We start from the raw sequence: 16525 nt of genomic DNA, 5'->3' as shown, positions 1-16525 counted from the left end.
TACCTTAACAGTTACTTTTGTGTCCCGAGATTCTTGTCCTCCCCACTTAAAAATATATAAAAACATATTAAAGAAAAAAAAAAGGGAGGAGATGTTTCTATCTGTTTCAGCTTCCCATCTTCTTGAGTTGGCTGAGAGATCTTTTTTATCTCTTCCCTTTTTTTTTTGTTTCCTTTTAAATAATGGCGCTCCTGGAATAATAAACGGACGATAGGAAATGTTGCTTTGTGTGTCTCAGCAGCCCTCTGTGCAGCATCCTAAGGACAATTTTATTTGCTGGTTTGGCAATCGGGGCTGCCCCGTGTTTCCTCGCTGCCCCTCAGTGACAACTCGGACAAATGCAACTTATACCATGGATATGTATGGGGGATGCTCTGTGCTGCAGGGTGGGATGGGAGTGCTGTGTTGGTCCGGGGGTGTCACTGATTTAAGACCCGTTTTGAGCTGAAATGAGGGGAAAAAGAGTTAAGATCTTGGAAATACAGCTTCCAGCTGGAAAATGCTTGAGGTAGAGATTCTCCAGCCAGAAAGACACCAGGGGCCAGCATTTAACTGGTGAGGATTTCATCTCCTCCTTGAGGCTCTTTGTGTAAGGACGGAGACCTCCGAGTGGTTTTGAACGAATTAATTGAACCATCATTCAGCAAGCAATGGGAAAAATGTGTTTTCGGCAGCAAATCAAGTTATTTTTTCAGCTGGTTCCATTTGAAATTCCTTTTGGGGAAGAGAAATGCGGGCAGCTGTAGTGGTGGCGATGAGTAAAGCAGTGAGATGACAGCTTCCCTGGTGATGTGGTGGCAGAAAACACTGTAACAGTGCTCCTTCAATGGGGAAATGCCCACTCCGAGGGTGATGCTGAGCACAGGTGAGTCTGCCTCGATCAAGTGAGGCTTCTTTCCCTGGGAAACATGGGCCAGGAATTGGGCAACCCAAGCGTGTGTCAGGGCAAAGTTTCCCCAGGCGTTGGCTGCAGCCATACTTGCCATCTTTCACACCTGGTTTAAGGCTGAAATATCTTTGCTGTCTCTTGCCTGTGTCTAAATTCAGGCACGTTTGTCTCACTGAGCTTTCCCCATTCAGCTGCTGGGCCAGATGGGACTCTACAGCAGCATTTATTTCTCTAGTCAACATGCAAAGAGGTCTTTTGTAACTGCCTCAGTCCCGAATTTGCATTGTTTAGCAGCAGAAGGACTGAAACATCACCATCTCGCGCCTTTCCATCCGGTCTCTGTGGAGCAGATTATATTCCTCTCATTACAGTTCTTTTGCTGACCATAAGCTAACTGGTACCACAGTGCCTAATGAGTGCATTCAGTGCTGAAAAGTGGAGGTTGGCTCCTTTGATGCGCTCAGTTTTTGGCCACCTCAATGGCATTGATAGAGACTTGATAAGAAGGGTCTTGGCAGCAAGGCTTTGCAAGGACAAGGAGGCAGTGCTGAGGGCTTGGCATTGGTAAATGTCTTCAAATCACTGTTTGACCTCAAACATCGCATTGCGATTGAACACACAGAGCACCGTTGGTGTGAGATCTCCCCAGTGCACTCCTAGCCTCATGCAACAATAGGAACTGGGAAACCTCAGCATCTTTTACTGCGTGGAATCGCAGTAAAATGTAATTGTCCCATAAAGAAGCCATTCTTATTTTCATTTCAAAACATAAGCTTTGTGCAGTCCTGGATTTCCTCGGGAGGAAAACCTGTCTTGGCAGTGCTGGCGCTCCAGGTGGATGCGGTACACAGTTGGTGGGCTGTACCCCTCTATGGGCTTTGTGACTTGACTTGGGGAATGCATTGTGCCACAGTCCTCATCTGGAATGAGTGCCCCCTCCCAGATACACGCACTGCAGCCAACGCTTTGGGTACAAACCCGCTCACTTCTGGGCAATTTTTCACCTCGAGTCCAGCTGCCGCCGTGATTGACATAAAGCCATTCTATAAATAAAGTCTTTCTCTCGTCTCATAAAGACTTTGTGGTTTAGTTTGCTTTCAAGGTCAAGATCAGACCTTTCTAAATAAACACATATCAAAGGATCATTAGCAAAGCAGCACTGTTAAATTGAGATATTAACTTCTGTCAACTGTGTGTTTCTTTTTTGTTCTGTAACTCATGACTGCAGTAGGTTTTTATTATTTTGGCCCTAGGCGGTAGCATCTGGCTTCTGTAGAGACTGTAAAAATTAAAAAGCAACACAAATCATTGCGAGAGAAAAAGCAGTAAATTCAATGATAAGAATTTAAAATTAAAATGTTTCAGTGCTTTTTATATTCCGCGAAACATGAAACGAATGAGTTCTGTGCCTGTTGCAATAAAGCTACCGCCGCTAATAGTCACTTGATGTTTGGTTGGGTTTTTTTTCCTCCCCGTATAATAATTCTTGGTAGAACGATCTCAGAAAAGTATAATAAAGAGGTAAACTGAGGAGGAGGATGAAAGGCAGCAGGGGAGGGAGAGGTGCTGGTCTAGGCCTTCCCAATGGAGAATTAAGGGCTGAGAAGTGGGGATTGTTCTGTGCTAAGGTTGCTCAGCACAGATGCGGGGTGATGCTGGACCCCATGGGCATGGGGTGGGAGCCCTGGCACGGTTTCCACGCGGGCTGCTGGCCGTGGCACGCAGCAAGGCGCGGGGCCTTTTGTCTCCCCCAGCCCTGTGAACTTCGCCAGCCAAAAGAGAGGTGAGAAGCGGATCCGGTCATTTTGCCTCACTAAAGGAGAATGAGAGCAAGTGTGAAGATTAGGGACGGAGAGGTCGAGCGAGGAGGGTGTGACTAATGCGCTGGGTCATTCAGATATGGGACCACATTGTTCCCCTGTCCAGATGGCCCTCGGAATAAATCACCTCCGGCGGGCGCGAGCTTCCCGGGCAGCAGCGTTTGTTCGGCGCTCGCCGGCTGCGAGACCAGCACCAACAAAGATGTCACCCGCGCGGCCGCTGCCCGCTTTGCTTTTTGTGCCATCCCTCTGCATTTGGGGAAGGAATCCTCTTCTTCCTCCTCTTTAGGCGCTGTCTCCCTCCCAGGTTTCAGGCTCAGCCTGCGGTGCCTGTTTTGCCCAGCTATTTGTGTGCCGACACTCCCTTCTGACTCAGGGATGTTCTGTGATACCATGAAATCCACGATCCGCTCTTAAATATTTGAGCTTCTCCAGGTCTGATAAACCATTGCTGGTTAAAAGAATGTGTGTATGTGCTCATATAAAGCATCATCCCCATCCTCCATGCCAGGGCACCCCTCTATGCCACTCAACCTGTAGGGGAAGCAGGCAGTACAGGAGGCAGCTGCCTGTGCTGCTTTGTAAGAATGAATTTTCTGCAGTCAGTTAAACTTGGGAAGAAAGCTGTAGTATCTCTGAGTAAATAATAATAATCAAACAAATACCCCCTCGAGAGAGTTTCCCCTCCATAAAGATGTTAATTAGCATGAAAGCTCAGTTGTGGAGTCCAGAGGCAGCAGTTGAAACTGGGATGATTTGGCGATTCCAGCACAAAATGAGTCTCATTTCTCTTTCTGCATAGGTTTTCCCTTCTCTGTCTGTGGGGCAGCCAGGTGGACATCCCATGTTTCCATTTCTAAGGTGGCAATGCCTTTGTTTCCTGCAGAAGGGCTTAGAGGAGGGTGTGATGGGTTTGCCAAGGGCCGGTGCAGCATCCTACACAGCACACATATCTGTATGTGTAGTGCATTCTGTATGTAGGAAGTGGTTTCCAGGACAGAGCTGTCATCGTGGGGTTTTTCTGTATGAGCTTTCTTTGGTGCTGCCAACTACTAATGCTGTTTTTCCTTTCATAATCAGGAAAAGGGATACCAAAACTAGGTTAATCTCCTTACACCAGTAGCTCATGTCTGACACTGTGGTGGGGCAAAGCACAATCCCGCTGCACTGCTGCCTTGACCAGCAATGTGCATGTCTGCCTCACCTTCCCCTATTCTCCTCCTCCTCATCCCAACAGCATGTGCACTGCATGTCCCTGGAGATCCCACTGCCTAAGAACTCTTCAAGTATGTGCTCAAGTCCCTCTGCTCTGATAGCTTTCTGTCCTGTCCTTTGATGCTGTTCTGAGATGTGGTTGATCATTAGGAAATATCTTTGGATGTTAAGAAAAATAGGGATGAGTTGAGGTTGGATTTGGTGATCTTAGAGGTCTTTTCCAACCTTAATGGTTTTATGATCAATTATACAACGCACTTCCCCTGGGACATCTGCTCTTGGCCAACATGAGTCAAAGTCCACTGGGGATGAAGGTTACCCATAGCACCCTGATTCCAAGGCTGATAAAGACTCCCCCTAGCCCTGCTTCCATACAGTCAAACTCCAGCATTCTCTGCATTGTCCAGCAGCTGGTGGCTGTGAAGGAGCCATTGACACAGTGACAAAAAAATTCCAAACATCTCTGAAATCTAATCTTGCAAGACCCAACAATCCCTGGACTCTTGTTTGGCGTACCAGGAATTTTTTTTAGCCTTCCACTTGACTCTTAGCAATTGCAACAACAGGTTGGTGGTATTTTTTTTGCATGCCTCTATTACGTGTACATAGTTTAAGAGATTCAATATGAAGAGTGAGTGAAGACTGAGTTTTGTTGGAGGCACTGAGCGGGTGGGATCTGTGTGTGTGCTGTGTGTTTGTGTACACATGCACCTATATAAATGCATCTTTTAGTTGAGTGGCTCGCAGCTAATGCTGATGCTATTGTGCTGATGTTGTTCAATGTAGGATGTATTAGGGTTGGCTGCGGGGATGCTCCACAATCATGGGAGTGGTGGAGGTGTTACCATGAAGGCAGCAGGCAGTGCCTGGCTCTGTTAGCCCTCACTGTATGTTTGCTCCCTAAAGCCCATTGTTGTGCTGGAGCCTTTGATTAAAGGTTTATAATGGTATTACTTATTCTGGTGATGGACAGACAGAGCGGCCAAGCACCAGAAGCAATAAAAACATAATGAGTGTTTCATACCTAGGGTGTATCAGGAAGAGGAGATTTTGCTTCTGCAGTCCTGGTGCCTTCTCCAGGTGCTCAGAAGTGCCCAGTGTTCATCAGGTGGGCACCAAAGCCCCTGCACCATCCTGCACCCAGGTCCCAGTGCTGGAGCTGCAGGAGCTGGAGGCGAGGGCTGGGATGGAGCGGCCACATCTCTTGCACACGCACACACACGCAGAGGGGAAAACTTGAAGTCAAACGTCTCAAAGTCAGATCCCTTTTTAGTATGAATTTGCTGTATCTCATTCTGAGCACTAATTCCAATTTAATTGCAAGTGGCCTGAAGCCTCTTCAATAGGAGTAACAAATGGTTTGATTTTGTAAACTTCATCAGACTGCATTTTAAATGCGACACACTAGCCCGGCTCGAATGCCAATGAAGCACTGAAGTAGCTCTCTGTTTACTAATTATCCGTTTTTACTTCAAGCCACGCTGGCTGGCTTGTCTGATTAAATCGGATTTGTGGGATAGAGAACAGCTAGCAGAGTTTTCTCTATAGTAAACGAGATTGAAACTATGGACCGCCTGGCTGCACACTGTAAATTATATTTCCTTTTAAAGGGGACGTGTCTCTTTTATTTCTTCGGCGTACCTCCTGCATGTTAAACTTTGTGGTACAGAAATGCACCGGGTGCCTTTTAAAAATAAGAGGAAAAACAAACCTTTATTCCTTGCCATATGCCTACGTGTCTCCGGGCAAATTTCATGTTAATTCCTTCTAGCGTGGAGTCAAGGCGTAGGAGAAGCGTTGTGCTTAATACTATGGAGATTTTAGCATTCCCCACCTGAAGTTTGAAAAGAGGAGTCCCTGAGTGATGGGAAATGCATCTCCCTTGCCTTTATATACATGGGGAAAAGCACTTGTTTGGGAGCCTGGAAAGCGAAGCGTGGATATCCATGCGCACAGCTGCGCTCTCAGGGCTTTTCCTCCCTCGAGCAAGCATCAGTCCTGCAAAAATCACATCTCCCATCACCTGTTATTTAAACCTGCCTTGCGCAGAGCGGGCGGCGCTCTCTTCCAAATAGTTAATGCTGTATCCAGCATCTCATCTACATGGCAGCCTGTCGCTCCTGCCTTGGAAACCCGCAGCACTGCTACACGCAGTATTAATTGTTTACTGCTCCAGGCTGGAGGCAAACAGCACATCGGCTCTTAGAGGAGAAAAAAGGGAAGATGGGAGAAGGTGGCTATTGAATGCAGCGTAATAGGGCTGTGCTTAAACCTCCACTGTTGCTAAGACTTTAATTCCACAAGCTTGACCTATTCTGCCCTCTCTCTTGGTATCTATCTTTGTGCCTAGAGCTTTTTATATTTTAATTTGCTTTTGAATGTCCTACAAAATTAATGGTATACTTTTTGCCATTGTGTGGTGTACAGTACAGGGAAGGCCCCGTGGTGTTCGCTGATAGCCGCGTTTCCCTGGAAATGAATGGTCACCGCACTTTTCTGTTCCATATTCGCCCCTTTTAATTGTTGACAGTAAAAAGCGTTTAAATGCTGCTTAATTTGTAATCATCTTCCCGAAAAAAAGGAGAGAAACCATTAAAACGTCAGCGAAATGAATAAATCCGTCTTCCTCTTTTTGTGCCTACGTGGCGGTGTTTATTTATCGGGGGTGATTTTTCTTTCAATGGCCGAGCATTGAAACGTCCCCATGGCTCCAAAGCCAACGGGGTGCCGTCGTGGGGAGGTGGGGCTTTTCCTGCATCACCCCTTTTTCTCCTTGCCAGCAGGTCCTGCCTTGCCAGCTGTGCTTTCAGAGATGGATATGGTTGAGTGATGGAGGTGCCTGTGTGCTGTGTGATGGCACAGTGCGTGGTGGCTGCAGAGCTGCATTGCTGTGTCACCAGGCTGCAAACTCCCCGTGTCCCCATCGCAGCACAGTTGGGCACGCAATGGGATGTGTGTCCCCCACCACTCATCTCCATCCCTGTCGCCTTGTCCTTGGCCACCCATCCTCATCCATGTCACCTTATCCTTGGCCACCCATCCCAATCCCAACCCTACAGCCGTGTCCCACTGTACAGCTTAACTCCCCATACAAGGCAGCTCCTCTCCAGCACGGCGGCCCAACATAGCCCAATTTTTCAAGCGGGGGCCAATTAGTTTCACAAATGAGGGCCCTATGGTGCCAGGGAGGATTTGTTCCGGGCCTGCGCACTGGCCCGGCCGCATTGTCCTACCCCCACCCCTGCAGGATCCCATTGTCCCTGGCCCCAGCGGGGCTGCTCCCGACGGATTGATGGGGGCTGGCGTCCCGCCGGCCGGGGCCCCCATAGCACAGCTGGCCGCGGCACAGGGGCTCGGCCCCACCGACCTCTGACCCGTCCTGCTGTCACCGTGAGAGCGCGGCCGGGCTGCATACCGTGCAGGATTTGCTCTGCACCACCCGCTCGGACGGGCTTTGTGTCTCCTGGGCTCTTGGGAGAGTTTTGTGTGCAGCTGTGAGCGAGCGCGCGCGTCCCCCAGATAAATCCGTGAGGAGGGAGGTAGCAGCATCGCCACCGGGGCCACCTCGCTGCTATGTGGTTTTATTTCCATTTTGCTCATTTATTTGCACGTTCTCAGTGTCGCTCGCTTGCACGCTGCACAGCTCACCCAGCATCCCTGCACACAGGGGCATGCACAACCTGCCCGTGGAGGAGCATCCTGTTCAGTGGGGTGATGCTGCAAGCAGGGATCCATCAGCAACACTGCAGGTGCCAGGAGCACACAGTGCCCACAGCTCCCCCAGCACCCCCTTGTGTAGTGGCTTTGATCCTCAGCACCCCTCAGTTCAATTTTGGCACTGCAAGGAGCAGCCCTCCCATTCTCCACAGTGTCTTAAAGGTTGTGTGTATTTGTTGCTTACCTTGAACATCTTGCTGCTGCTAATGAATTGCTAATACAATTTTCTAGATAATTTTATTTCCATAGTCCTCCCATTTTAATGTCTCCAAAAAAGCTAGCATTTATTTGCTTAATCTCCCGGCGTAATACAATTTGCACTGACTCATAGGTTCTGAACAATCAGCTATGCATAAACTAAAACAAATTGTTTAATAACACAGAGGTCTTATATTTTTATTGACTGTGTTTAAGTATCTCTATCTTTGTGTTGGTGTTCCCTTTTATATGTACTCTTCTGTTGATGCAGCCAATTTTGTCATTGTGCACGTGGCTCATAGGATTAAGCTTCTGGTGGCATTACCATTGAGGGTTACAAGCAATGCTGGGGATGTGCATGTGGTCCTTCTGTGTTTAGTCCACTATTACCCAGAGCAGCTTTACATGGTGCTCAGGCATCCAGCTGTCTTTTCTTTGGCATTAGGAGCTCTGTCTCACGCAGGTGTATGCAGCCAACCATCAGAACACAGGGAATTACCCAAGCAGGTGCTTTGCATTTGGGTTGAGGGTGTGGAGATGCAAGCCTGCAAGGGATTTCCAGCTGTGCCCAATGCAATAAAATCCTCCTGCTCTCTTCTTGCACTTCCCCTCCATGCTGAAGGGCTAGAATTGCTGCGGTCCCACTGCCAGCCCTTCTGCTGCCCCCTAGGAGTGAGGGCTGTGGGTCTCTGCCCTGTGATGGAGCTCTTCCCATCCAGAGATGCTCTGTGTGTGAGGCTGCTGTCTGTAATGAGAGCTGGTGGCTCTGAGTGGTCACGGGGGCTCACAGTGCCCTTTGTCAGGACCACCCCTGGGAGACCCCCAGGCACTGCCTCACTCCTCTGTCTCCTCTCTTGCAGGTACAGACATGGCTGTCTTCTGCCTGCTCTGCGGCAAGCGCTTCCAGACACAGACTGCCCTGCAGCAGCACATGGAGGTGCACGCCGGGGTGCGCAGCTACATCTGCAGCGAGTGCAACCGCACCTTCCCCAGCCACACTGCCCTCAAGAGGCACCTGCGCTCCCACACAGGTACAGCCAAGGCCACTGAGAGCAGCCCTGTGCTGTGGGGTGGGGGTCCCAGTGCTGCCTGTGTCCAAGGTGCACTCATTTGGGTTCCAAGCTCTGTGCAGGAGAGCTTGGGACTGGCAGCTTGGTGGTACCCAGCAGCTGATGGTGAGCTATGGAGAGAGCTGGAGGAGCTTTCTTTGCTTCCAGGAGGGCTGGGATAAGGTTGTTCCTTGCTAAACTGAACTTTTATTCTTCTCTTTTATTTAATCTTAATAATATTGAGGCAACTGTCATCCACAACTGAGGTTGCTTGGGTTTAAAAAGAAGAAGAAAACAAGGTGGGGGTGGGGGGGAAAGCACTGTGTGTGTAATAAGTTGATCCGGTATAATGTGACATGTGACCTTCTTAGGGGATGTGCCATCTTACCCCACTTCATCGGCTTAAATGCAGTAGATGCACATAATCAGCTGGTACTCGGCTCTAATGGGATTACAGTGACCTGGGCTACGTGTATATGGTATTTACACTGCACGCCCACCAAGGTGCTTTTAGGTTAAATGAGAGCTGGGGTATGAAACCAAGGATTTGACCGTGTTACTCGGTGTCCTTAAACCACCTGCCTGATGGTGGCCCTGTCCTGCTGTGCTTTGCTCCTGCTGTGTGTCTCCATGTGATAACTGCTGTGGGACTGCAGTGTAGGGAGAAGCAGTTCTTAGAGCATAAGACTGCCTCATATTGTGCCAGGGAAGGTTCAGGTTGGATGTTAGGAAACATTTCTTCTCCAAGAGAGTGCTTGGGCACCATCATAGTTGTCTGTTGAGGTGGTGGGGTCACCATCCCTGGAGGGAGCATGGAGATGTGGCACTGAGAAATACAGTGGGGTGGGATGGGGTTGGGGATCTCAGTGTTCTTTTCCAACCTTAATGATTCTCTGGCTGATCATATGTAGGAAAGAGGTGTGAGTGCATCCCATCCAAAACAGAAAGTGAAAGTTCCCTAGTAGATTTAGTACCTGAATATGGTGTGTTTGGAATAACCGAGCAACACTGTAGGACTTTCCTCCTGCTTTTCTTTTTGCTATGGGAAAATGGCCCTTCAAGCTTCTGATGAGGGATGGCCTCCTGCAGTCCCCATGTGCTTCTGTCCTCAGGAAGGAGCTGCTTCTCCCCTTGTTCATGGCAATGAGGTTGGATCTGGAGCCTCGCAGCACCCAACACGTGCAGCAGCGTGGCAAGCCTGGGGAGCTGACCCTCGCCCAGCTCAGTGATTAGCAGGATTGTGCTGCTCCACGCAGCAGAAAGCTGGCCTGTAATTTGCAGCCCAGCTATGAATCAGAGTGACTGAAATTGCTTTTTGCAGCGGTGGGGAGGCGGGGATGGTTTGCAGGTGGGTGGAGGGAAATGCTCCTCTCCCATCTTTTCCCACACCAGTTGTGAGGCTCGTGCTCCAGCAGCACTGTGATTGCTGGGGGGAGGCAGATGCAGATTGTTTGCATCTCTTTTTCTTCCTCTTTTTAACCAGTTTCCTGTACACACATGAGCTGGGGCAGCATCACAGAAGGTCTGCATCACCAGTGCCTGTTGGTCCTGCATCCATACTCCCAACCAGGAAACCCAGAATCACACAGTGCTTACGATCCCATTAATGCTGGGTGGAGCAGCTATTCATAGCAAGTAATCCAGTGACCTGGGCTGCAGGCCACTCTGTGTGGGTTCTGCCCCCAGCCCCTGATGGTTTATTAGCTCTTGGCTTTAAAAATAAACCAGGATCCCTCGGAGCTTTATGAGTAGTTAGTTGTGCTCCGTGGTTATTCTTGGAGTGGAAGCACAATGCTGAGTCCACAGAGAGCTCATGATGTGGTGCTCAGCTCTCTGCTGTCCTTGCCTGGCAGCATCCCAGAGCTGGGAGAGCACAGCAGGAATAGGAGGGTCTTTCTTCATTATAGAGAGGATAAAGGCTGCAGCCCTTGGAGGTATCCCAGCCCCTCTTTCTGCTGAGCAGGTCAGAGTATGAAAAAGGAGGGGATGCTGGTGTTGTACAGAAGGGTTTCAATGGGGCTTCTCTGCTGCTTATTTATAATCCAAACCCTTGCACTGATTTCCTCAGTGCCAGTGGATCCATTGCTCTGCCTCTATGGCACAGGGCACCAGGTAGCAGTGCAGAAGCGGGGTCACAGGTGCTGGAGGGGATCTAATTAGTCCCCTTTGTCCTGAATTTAATGCTAGGCTCATTAAGGGTTCTGCAAAGTTAATCAGCGTGCCACAAATTGGATTTTAATTTTTTTCCCCCCTGGTTCTGCAACCAGAGCAGTGCTGCTGTGGGGATGTGGGTCCCATTAGTGTCCCCGCATTGGCGCTGTGTGTGTATGGAGGGTGTGGGTCTGGCCCTCGAGATGCCGTGTTTAAACTCATTTACCACATGATCAGGTTGATAATTAAATTCATGCGGATCCTGTCAAACCAGCTCCGGAGTTTAACACTTCACTTAAAGTACCAGGGTGCTGTAAAGAAGCAGCAGGAGGAAAAAAAATCACTATTCCCATGGGTGGCTGAGGCTAAACGAAAGAATCCTTCACCTGGCTCCCATCTCCAGGTGTTCCCATAACTATTGAGCAAATGGGAGTGATGAAATGGGCAGCTGGATGTTACTTGATAGGGTGGTTCTGGTTGGAAGGCATCATCCAGTTCCACGGGTCCATTTGGTTTTAGGAACGAGGAGTCCAATGGAAAATAGAAACAAACCTGCAGCCCGCACAGGGCAGTGTGATTAAAGATGTGCATGTTGGTTTGGGGGGTGTGTAATGGGGGGGTGTTTGCACCCTGTGGGATCGTTGCTGGTTTGCAGCTGTTGGGAAACAATGCCGTGCACGGAGCAGCAGGGCTGGGGGGAGAACAGGCAGAGAGTAAAATATCATTGCAAAGAGGAAGTGAAAGCACAGGCATGTGAGTATATAACTAGAAGGACAATTTATGCCCAGGCACGAGTGCAGTTTGACATGGGGATAATGAAAAAACGTAGGTCATTGTGGATGACTTAAGCCTTCACAGCTGAAGAAAATGTATGAAATGCGAGGAACATTACACGCTTGGCAGCTCTGCACATCTGCAGTAGGACAAGTGAAATACAGTTGGCCATTCTTTACCATAAACTGTGGTTGTAGGATATGCAGCACAGAGAAATTGTAATTACAGTGACAAGACAAATCAGTAATATTTAAATATTCATGAACAAAGTCTTGGACGATCAATCTATCTTTATTGTCCTTGCCTTCACTGCCGTAATAAATAAGTAGCTGGAGCTCTCACCTTTCATTCAAATGATTCTGAGTTTGGTGCTGAGCCCAAGTTCATTTATCAGGGTGCTGAGCAGCGCTGCGGGGCTGATGCAGGCAGAGGGCTCTGAGTGTGCAGCACTGAGCTCCTGCAGCCCCACATGCCTGCCATGGGGCTGACCCATATGTGCTTGCAGGTGACCACCCCTATGAATGCGAGTTCTGTGGCAGCTGCTTCCGAGATGAGAGCACGTTGAAGGGCCACAAACGCATCCACACCGGGGAGAAGCCCTATGAGTGCAACGGCTGCGGCAAGAAGTTCAGCCTGAAGCACCAGCTGGAGACCCACTACCGCGTGCACACGGGTAGGTGCCGGGATCAGGGCTGGCTGCTGGGGAGAAGGAATCATTGAATGCGTCAGTGTGGAGCTATTGTAAATAGCGGATCAATAGTTAGATCACTTTTGCTGTTCATTACTTCATTATTCGCTGTGTCTGTGCACAGAGCAAGTATCGATATTGGGCGCGCTGGGCAGTTAATTACTGTGCTTGAGCGAGGCCCCGCAACCTTGCACAGTGCTGGAAGCCCGTGTCATGCTGACCCTATCCCACTGACCCTATCCCACTGACCCTATCCCACTGCCCTGTTTTCCACAGGTGAGAAGCCCTTTGAGTGCAAGCTGTGCCACCAGCGCTCCCGGGATTACTCGGCCATGATCAAACACCTTCGGACCCACAATGGCGCTTCCCCATACCAGTGCACCATCTGCCTGGAGTACTGCCCCAGCCTCTCCACCATGCAGAAGCACATGAAGGGCCACAAGCCAGAGGAGATCCCCACCGACTGGAGGATAGAGAAGACCTATCTCTACCTCTGTTATGTCTGAGGGACACGGAGGGGATGCGGGGCTGAGTCGTGGAGGACTGGGCAAAAAAAAATAATGCATCGTCCATGGCCTTTTGTTTCCATTTTTCGTTTGTTGCTGTTGCTGGAAGGATCCCTCACTGGGGTTGAGGATGGGGAGGTGTGGGCACGTGGTGCTCACTGTGCTCGCAGCGTGGGGGTCACACGCTGGGAACACCGGGGGCTGCAATCTGCCATTCCCACCCACAGCCCCTTCCCCTCCCCAGCCCCTTGGCCCTCTATTGGGTTGCGTGTCCCCTGACCCCAGTCCCTTTGCCACCACCAACCAGCAGCCATCCCACCCAGCACAGGTGGCATCAGGTTGATTGTGTGCGAACAGCGTAGTTTGTGCCTCACCTTGACATTGTGAGTGTGAGCAGCGATTTGGGAACGCTTTAATTTCATCTTCTCCCTTCTAATCCCCATCAGTGACCCCTTTGGAGGAGCTGTCGTGGACCCCTCGGGGTGAGACGGTTACCCTTGGGTTCAGCGGGAGATCAACACCTCGCATGTGGGACAGCGCCCGGGGCTGCGCTCACCCATTGGGCCCTACTGGGGGGTTCTATGGGGTGCTGCTGGTGTTCCCACAGCTTTGACAAAAATCTGGAGTGAAGACCTCTGGTTTGTAGGGGTTGCGTGAGGCCGTGATCCTCCTCCTGACCAAAGACCTTTCTATGCATTTCTTTTTTTCCTTTTCTTCTTATTCGTGAGGGGAAGACGAAGCCTTCAGCAGGAGGATGAAGCTGGGGGCTGCGTGCTGCTCCCTGTCCCCATTGAAGCTGCAGCTCCTGTCCCACAGCATCCCTGGCCCTTGGGTGATGCTGGGCCAGGAGATTCTCTCTTTTCTTTGTGTTTTCGGGTGCTTGGAATGTGCCAATGCTTTTTTTTTTTGCCCAGCCCTCAACTCCCAGAGTCTGCAATGGAGCAGACTGTAACGAATGGCTTTGCTCTGTTTTGGTTTGAGTGTTGTTGTGTTGGTTTTGTGGGGTTTTTTTTTGGTGGGTTTTGGTTTTGTTTTGTTCTTTTGCTTTTGGTTTATTTCTTCAGTGTTTTTGACTCTTTCTGCGTTTAGCACATTTTACTTGAAATTACCTCGTTTTTTTGTGACCTCATGAGCTTTTATTGATTTGGGGGGGGGGGAGGGGGGGGTTGGTGTTATTGAAGTGATGGGGCCGGCTCAGGGCCACGCAGGGGCCGGTGAGGTGGAGATGCCAGGGAGGGGATTGCGTGCTGGGCCCCATTGGCCACCTCTCGTGCATTATCCTTTACCAAAATGGTATTTTTTGGAGCAGCCTGACAGAGCTTGGCTCGCCGGTTTGGAAAGCTACCTCTTGTGTTTGTTTTTGTTGTGTTTTGACTTTTTTTTTTTTATTATTATTTTTATTATTTTTCTTTTTGCAGTGACAGAAGCACAGTTTGCAATATTTGTGTTCGCTTTGTGATGCCATTTGGGTTTTCATCTCATGCTTTACTTGCAATGGTGTATTATTTTGTAATTTAGCTGCGTTTGTATTAAATTGGGGAAGGAGGGGGGGAGGGGGGGGAGAAATTAGGGAAAGGTTTTGTAGATGGGAGTAAAGGGAAGAGAGCAGGGTGTCTGTACTGCTGTCCCCTGTCCCCTTGCTCCCTCACTGTCGGAAACGTGAAGGCCTTAATCTGGGGAATTCGCTGCCGTGTGACAGCGAGGTGGGGCAGGACGCAGCCCGGCGACGTGTCGGTGCTGCAGGGAGGGGAGCATGAAACTTGAATAGGAAAGTGGAGCAAGTTGAGCGCCATCTGTAATGTGAAAGCCCGGGGTGCGCTTCAGGGCTGGCGTCGATGCCACGAGCTTTTGGGGTGCTGTGCAGCTCCAAATAGGGTGGGTTTGCAATCGTTCATATGCAGAGCGTCGCCCTTTGGCCATGCACAGGGTTTGCTGGGGGGGTGTTCATGGGGGCAGGTGGCTGCGATGGGGGGCCCTGAGCCGTGGTGGTGCTGATAGGGGGGTCTGTCCATGCAGAGCACCCTGCAGCAATGCCCCATGTGCACCTGCGAGCAGCAGCACTTTGGCTGCTCCGCGCCGAGGAGGTGAAGCGGGGTGGATGCTGTTGTAGTACAATCCAGGATGTAACTTTGGAGAATGGCTTGTTTAATCTTTGTGCCTAAAGAGAAACACACATACACAACCAACAACAAAACGACACACCAGTTCTTTCGCATCAACAGTTGCTGCAATTTCTCACAAGTATATGGTACCTTTTTGCAGTGAATTGGTACTGCTGGTCGTGGGTGTCATGGTACTGCTGAGTGCTCAGCTGAGCTCACGTGGCTTTTGTTGCTTTAACGTTCCCTCCCTTCTCACTGTCCCCTTCCTCCCCTAACACAGACATTGGCATCGTTCTGCTTCAGAGCTCAGCATGGTGCAGAATGGGAATCAGGATTCCCATCGGCTCCCAAACAGCACAAGCAGAGTCAATGCAAGGCTGTGTCTGATGATGGGTTGCCCAGCTAGAGGGTGACGTGATGGCCAGCTTCCCTCTGCGATGCTCATGGAGAGCATGTGCTATGTGTCATGCTGAGCTGTGGGCTGTGCCATGCTGGTGTGTCCCCATGTTGGGCAGTGCAGCACAGCGCAGTGCCTCCCCCACACCCAGTCCCAGTGTTTGAGTGCACATCGTAGTATTTGTTTCACATAGTGTTACGTATGCATGAACTTCTAAGGCTGCGAAGCCATGGTAAAGCTCCATGACACCTATCCATATATATATAAGTATATATATGTATATTATAGCACTGAGGACCAACTGCCCTGCTGGACCAAGCAAACTAAGGCTTTCTTTCGTCGCTTGTCTTTTATGTCGTGACAGCCCAAGTGCCAGTCTGATTGCTCTGTATTAAAACTAGTGTTTGGAATTAATTGATGTTATAGTTCCGTCTACCTCAGCACCTCCTGGTAGCCTCATTTTAGAAGGTGCCCAATTTTTTTGTTGATGTTTCTTCAGAGTATGGGTTACTATTATTTTTTGTACGATTGTTTCCTCGCTGTTTGTTCCTTTGCAGTACTGCTTGCGAGTCCTATCTGTTCTCTAGCCACAGATGCAGTTAGCTAAAATTCCCTGGAAAAAAAAAACACAAAAATGAATAAAAAATAAGAAGTCCCGAGTTGTGGTGTCTCCTAGTTGCAGCTCTCCGCATCTGCCTTCATTCTGTGTAGATTCAGATGCATTTCTTTGTAAAAACTTCAGTGTTTCTGACAGAGGAAAAGAAAAAAAAAGGAAAAAAAAAAAAGGAAAAAAAAAGAATATACTGCTGCAGGTTTTTTTCTCTCCATGTGTCACTAAGTGAAGTTCGTGCCTTCTATAGCAAAGAGAATATTTTTTACATCCTACTAACAGTAGATTTTTTTGTAGTGGACATTTTTTGTATTTTTATTTATAAGTCTCATAAGGAAAATAGCAATGTTCAGTTGTATACCTTGAATCTGCAGTTAGAAGAAACAATAAAGTTAATTCAGTTGTCTCA

General features: G+C 49.2%; 1 protein-coding gene across 3 annotated transcripts in view; it reads left to right on the top strand.

Annotated features, from left to right (window-relative positions):
• Window positions 1-16525, top strand: part of ZBTB16 (zinc finger and BTB domain containing 16) — an 87558-nt gene extending 71033 nt beyond the window's left edge. For all 3 annotated transcript variants that reach the window (XM_015884108.1, XM_015884106.2, XM_015884107.2), the window contains exons 5-7: window positions 8700-8870; window positions 12319-12486; window positions 12778-16525. In XM_015884108.1, the coding sequence (XP_015739594.1) occupies window positions 8700-8870; window positions 12319-12486; window positions 12778-13007 (569 nt within the window). In that variant the 3' untranslated portion in view covers window positions 13008-16525. The remainder of the gene's footprint in view (window positions 1-8699; window positions 8871-12318; window positions 12487-12777) is intronic.

The sequence above is a fragment of the Coturnix japonica genome, chromosome 24, assembly GCF_001577835.2.
Source record: "Coturnix japonica isolate 7356 chromosome 24, Coturnix japonica 2.1, whole genome shotgun sequence".
In the NCBI taxonomy this organism is placed as follows: Eukaryota; Metazoa; Chordata; class Aves; order Galliformes; family Phasianidae; genus Coturnix; species Coturnix japonica.
The sequence above is the reverse complement of the archived record's forward strand: the minus strand, read 5'-3'. Positions and strand labels throughout refer to the sequence as shown.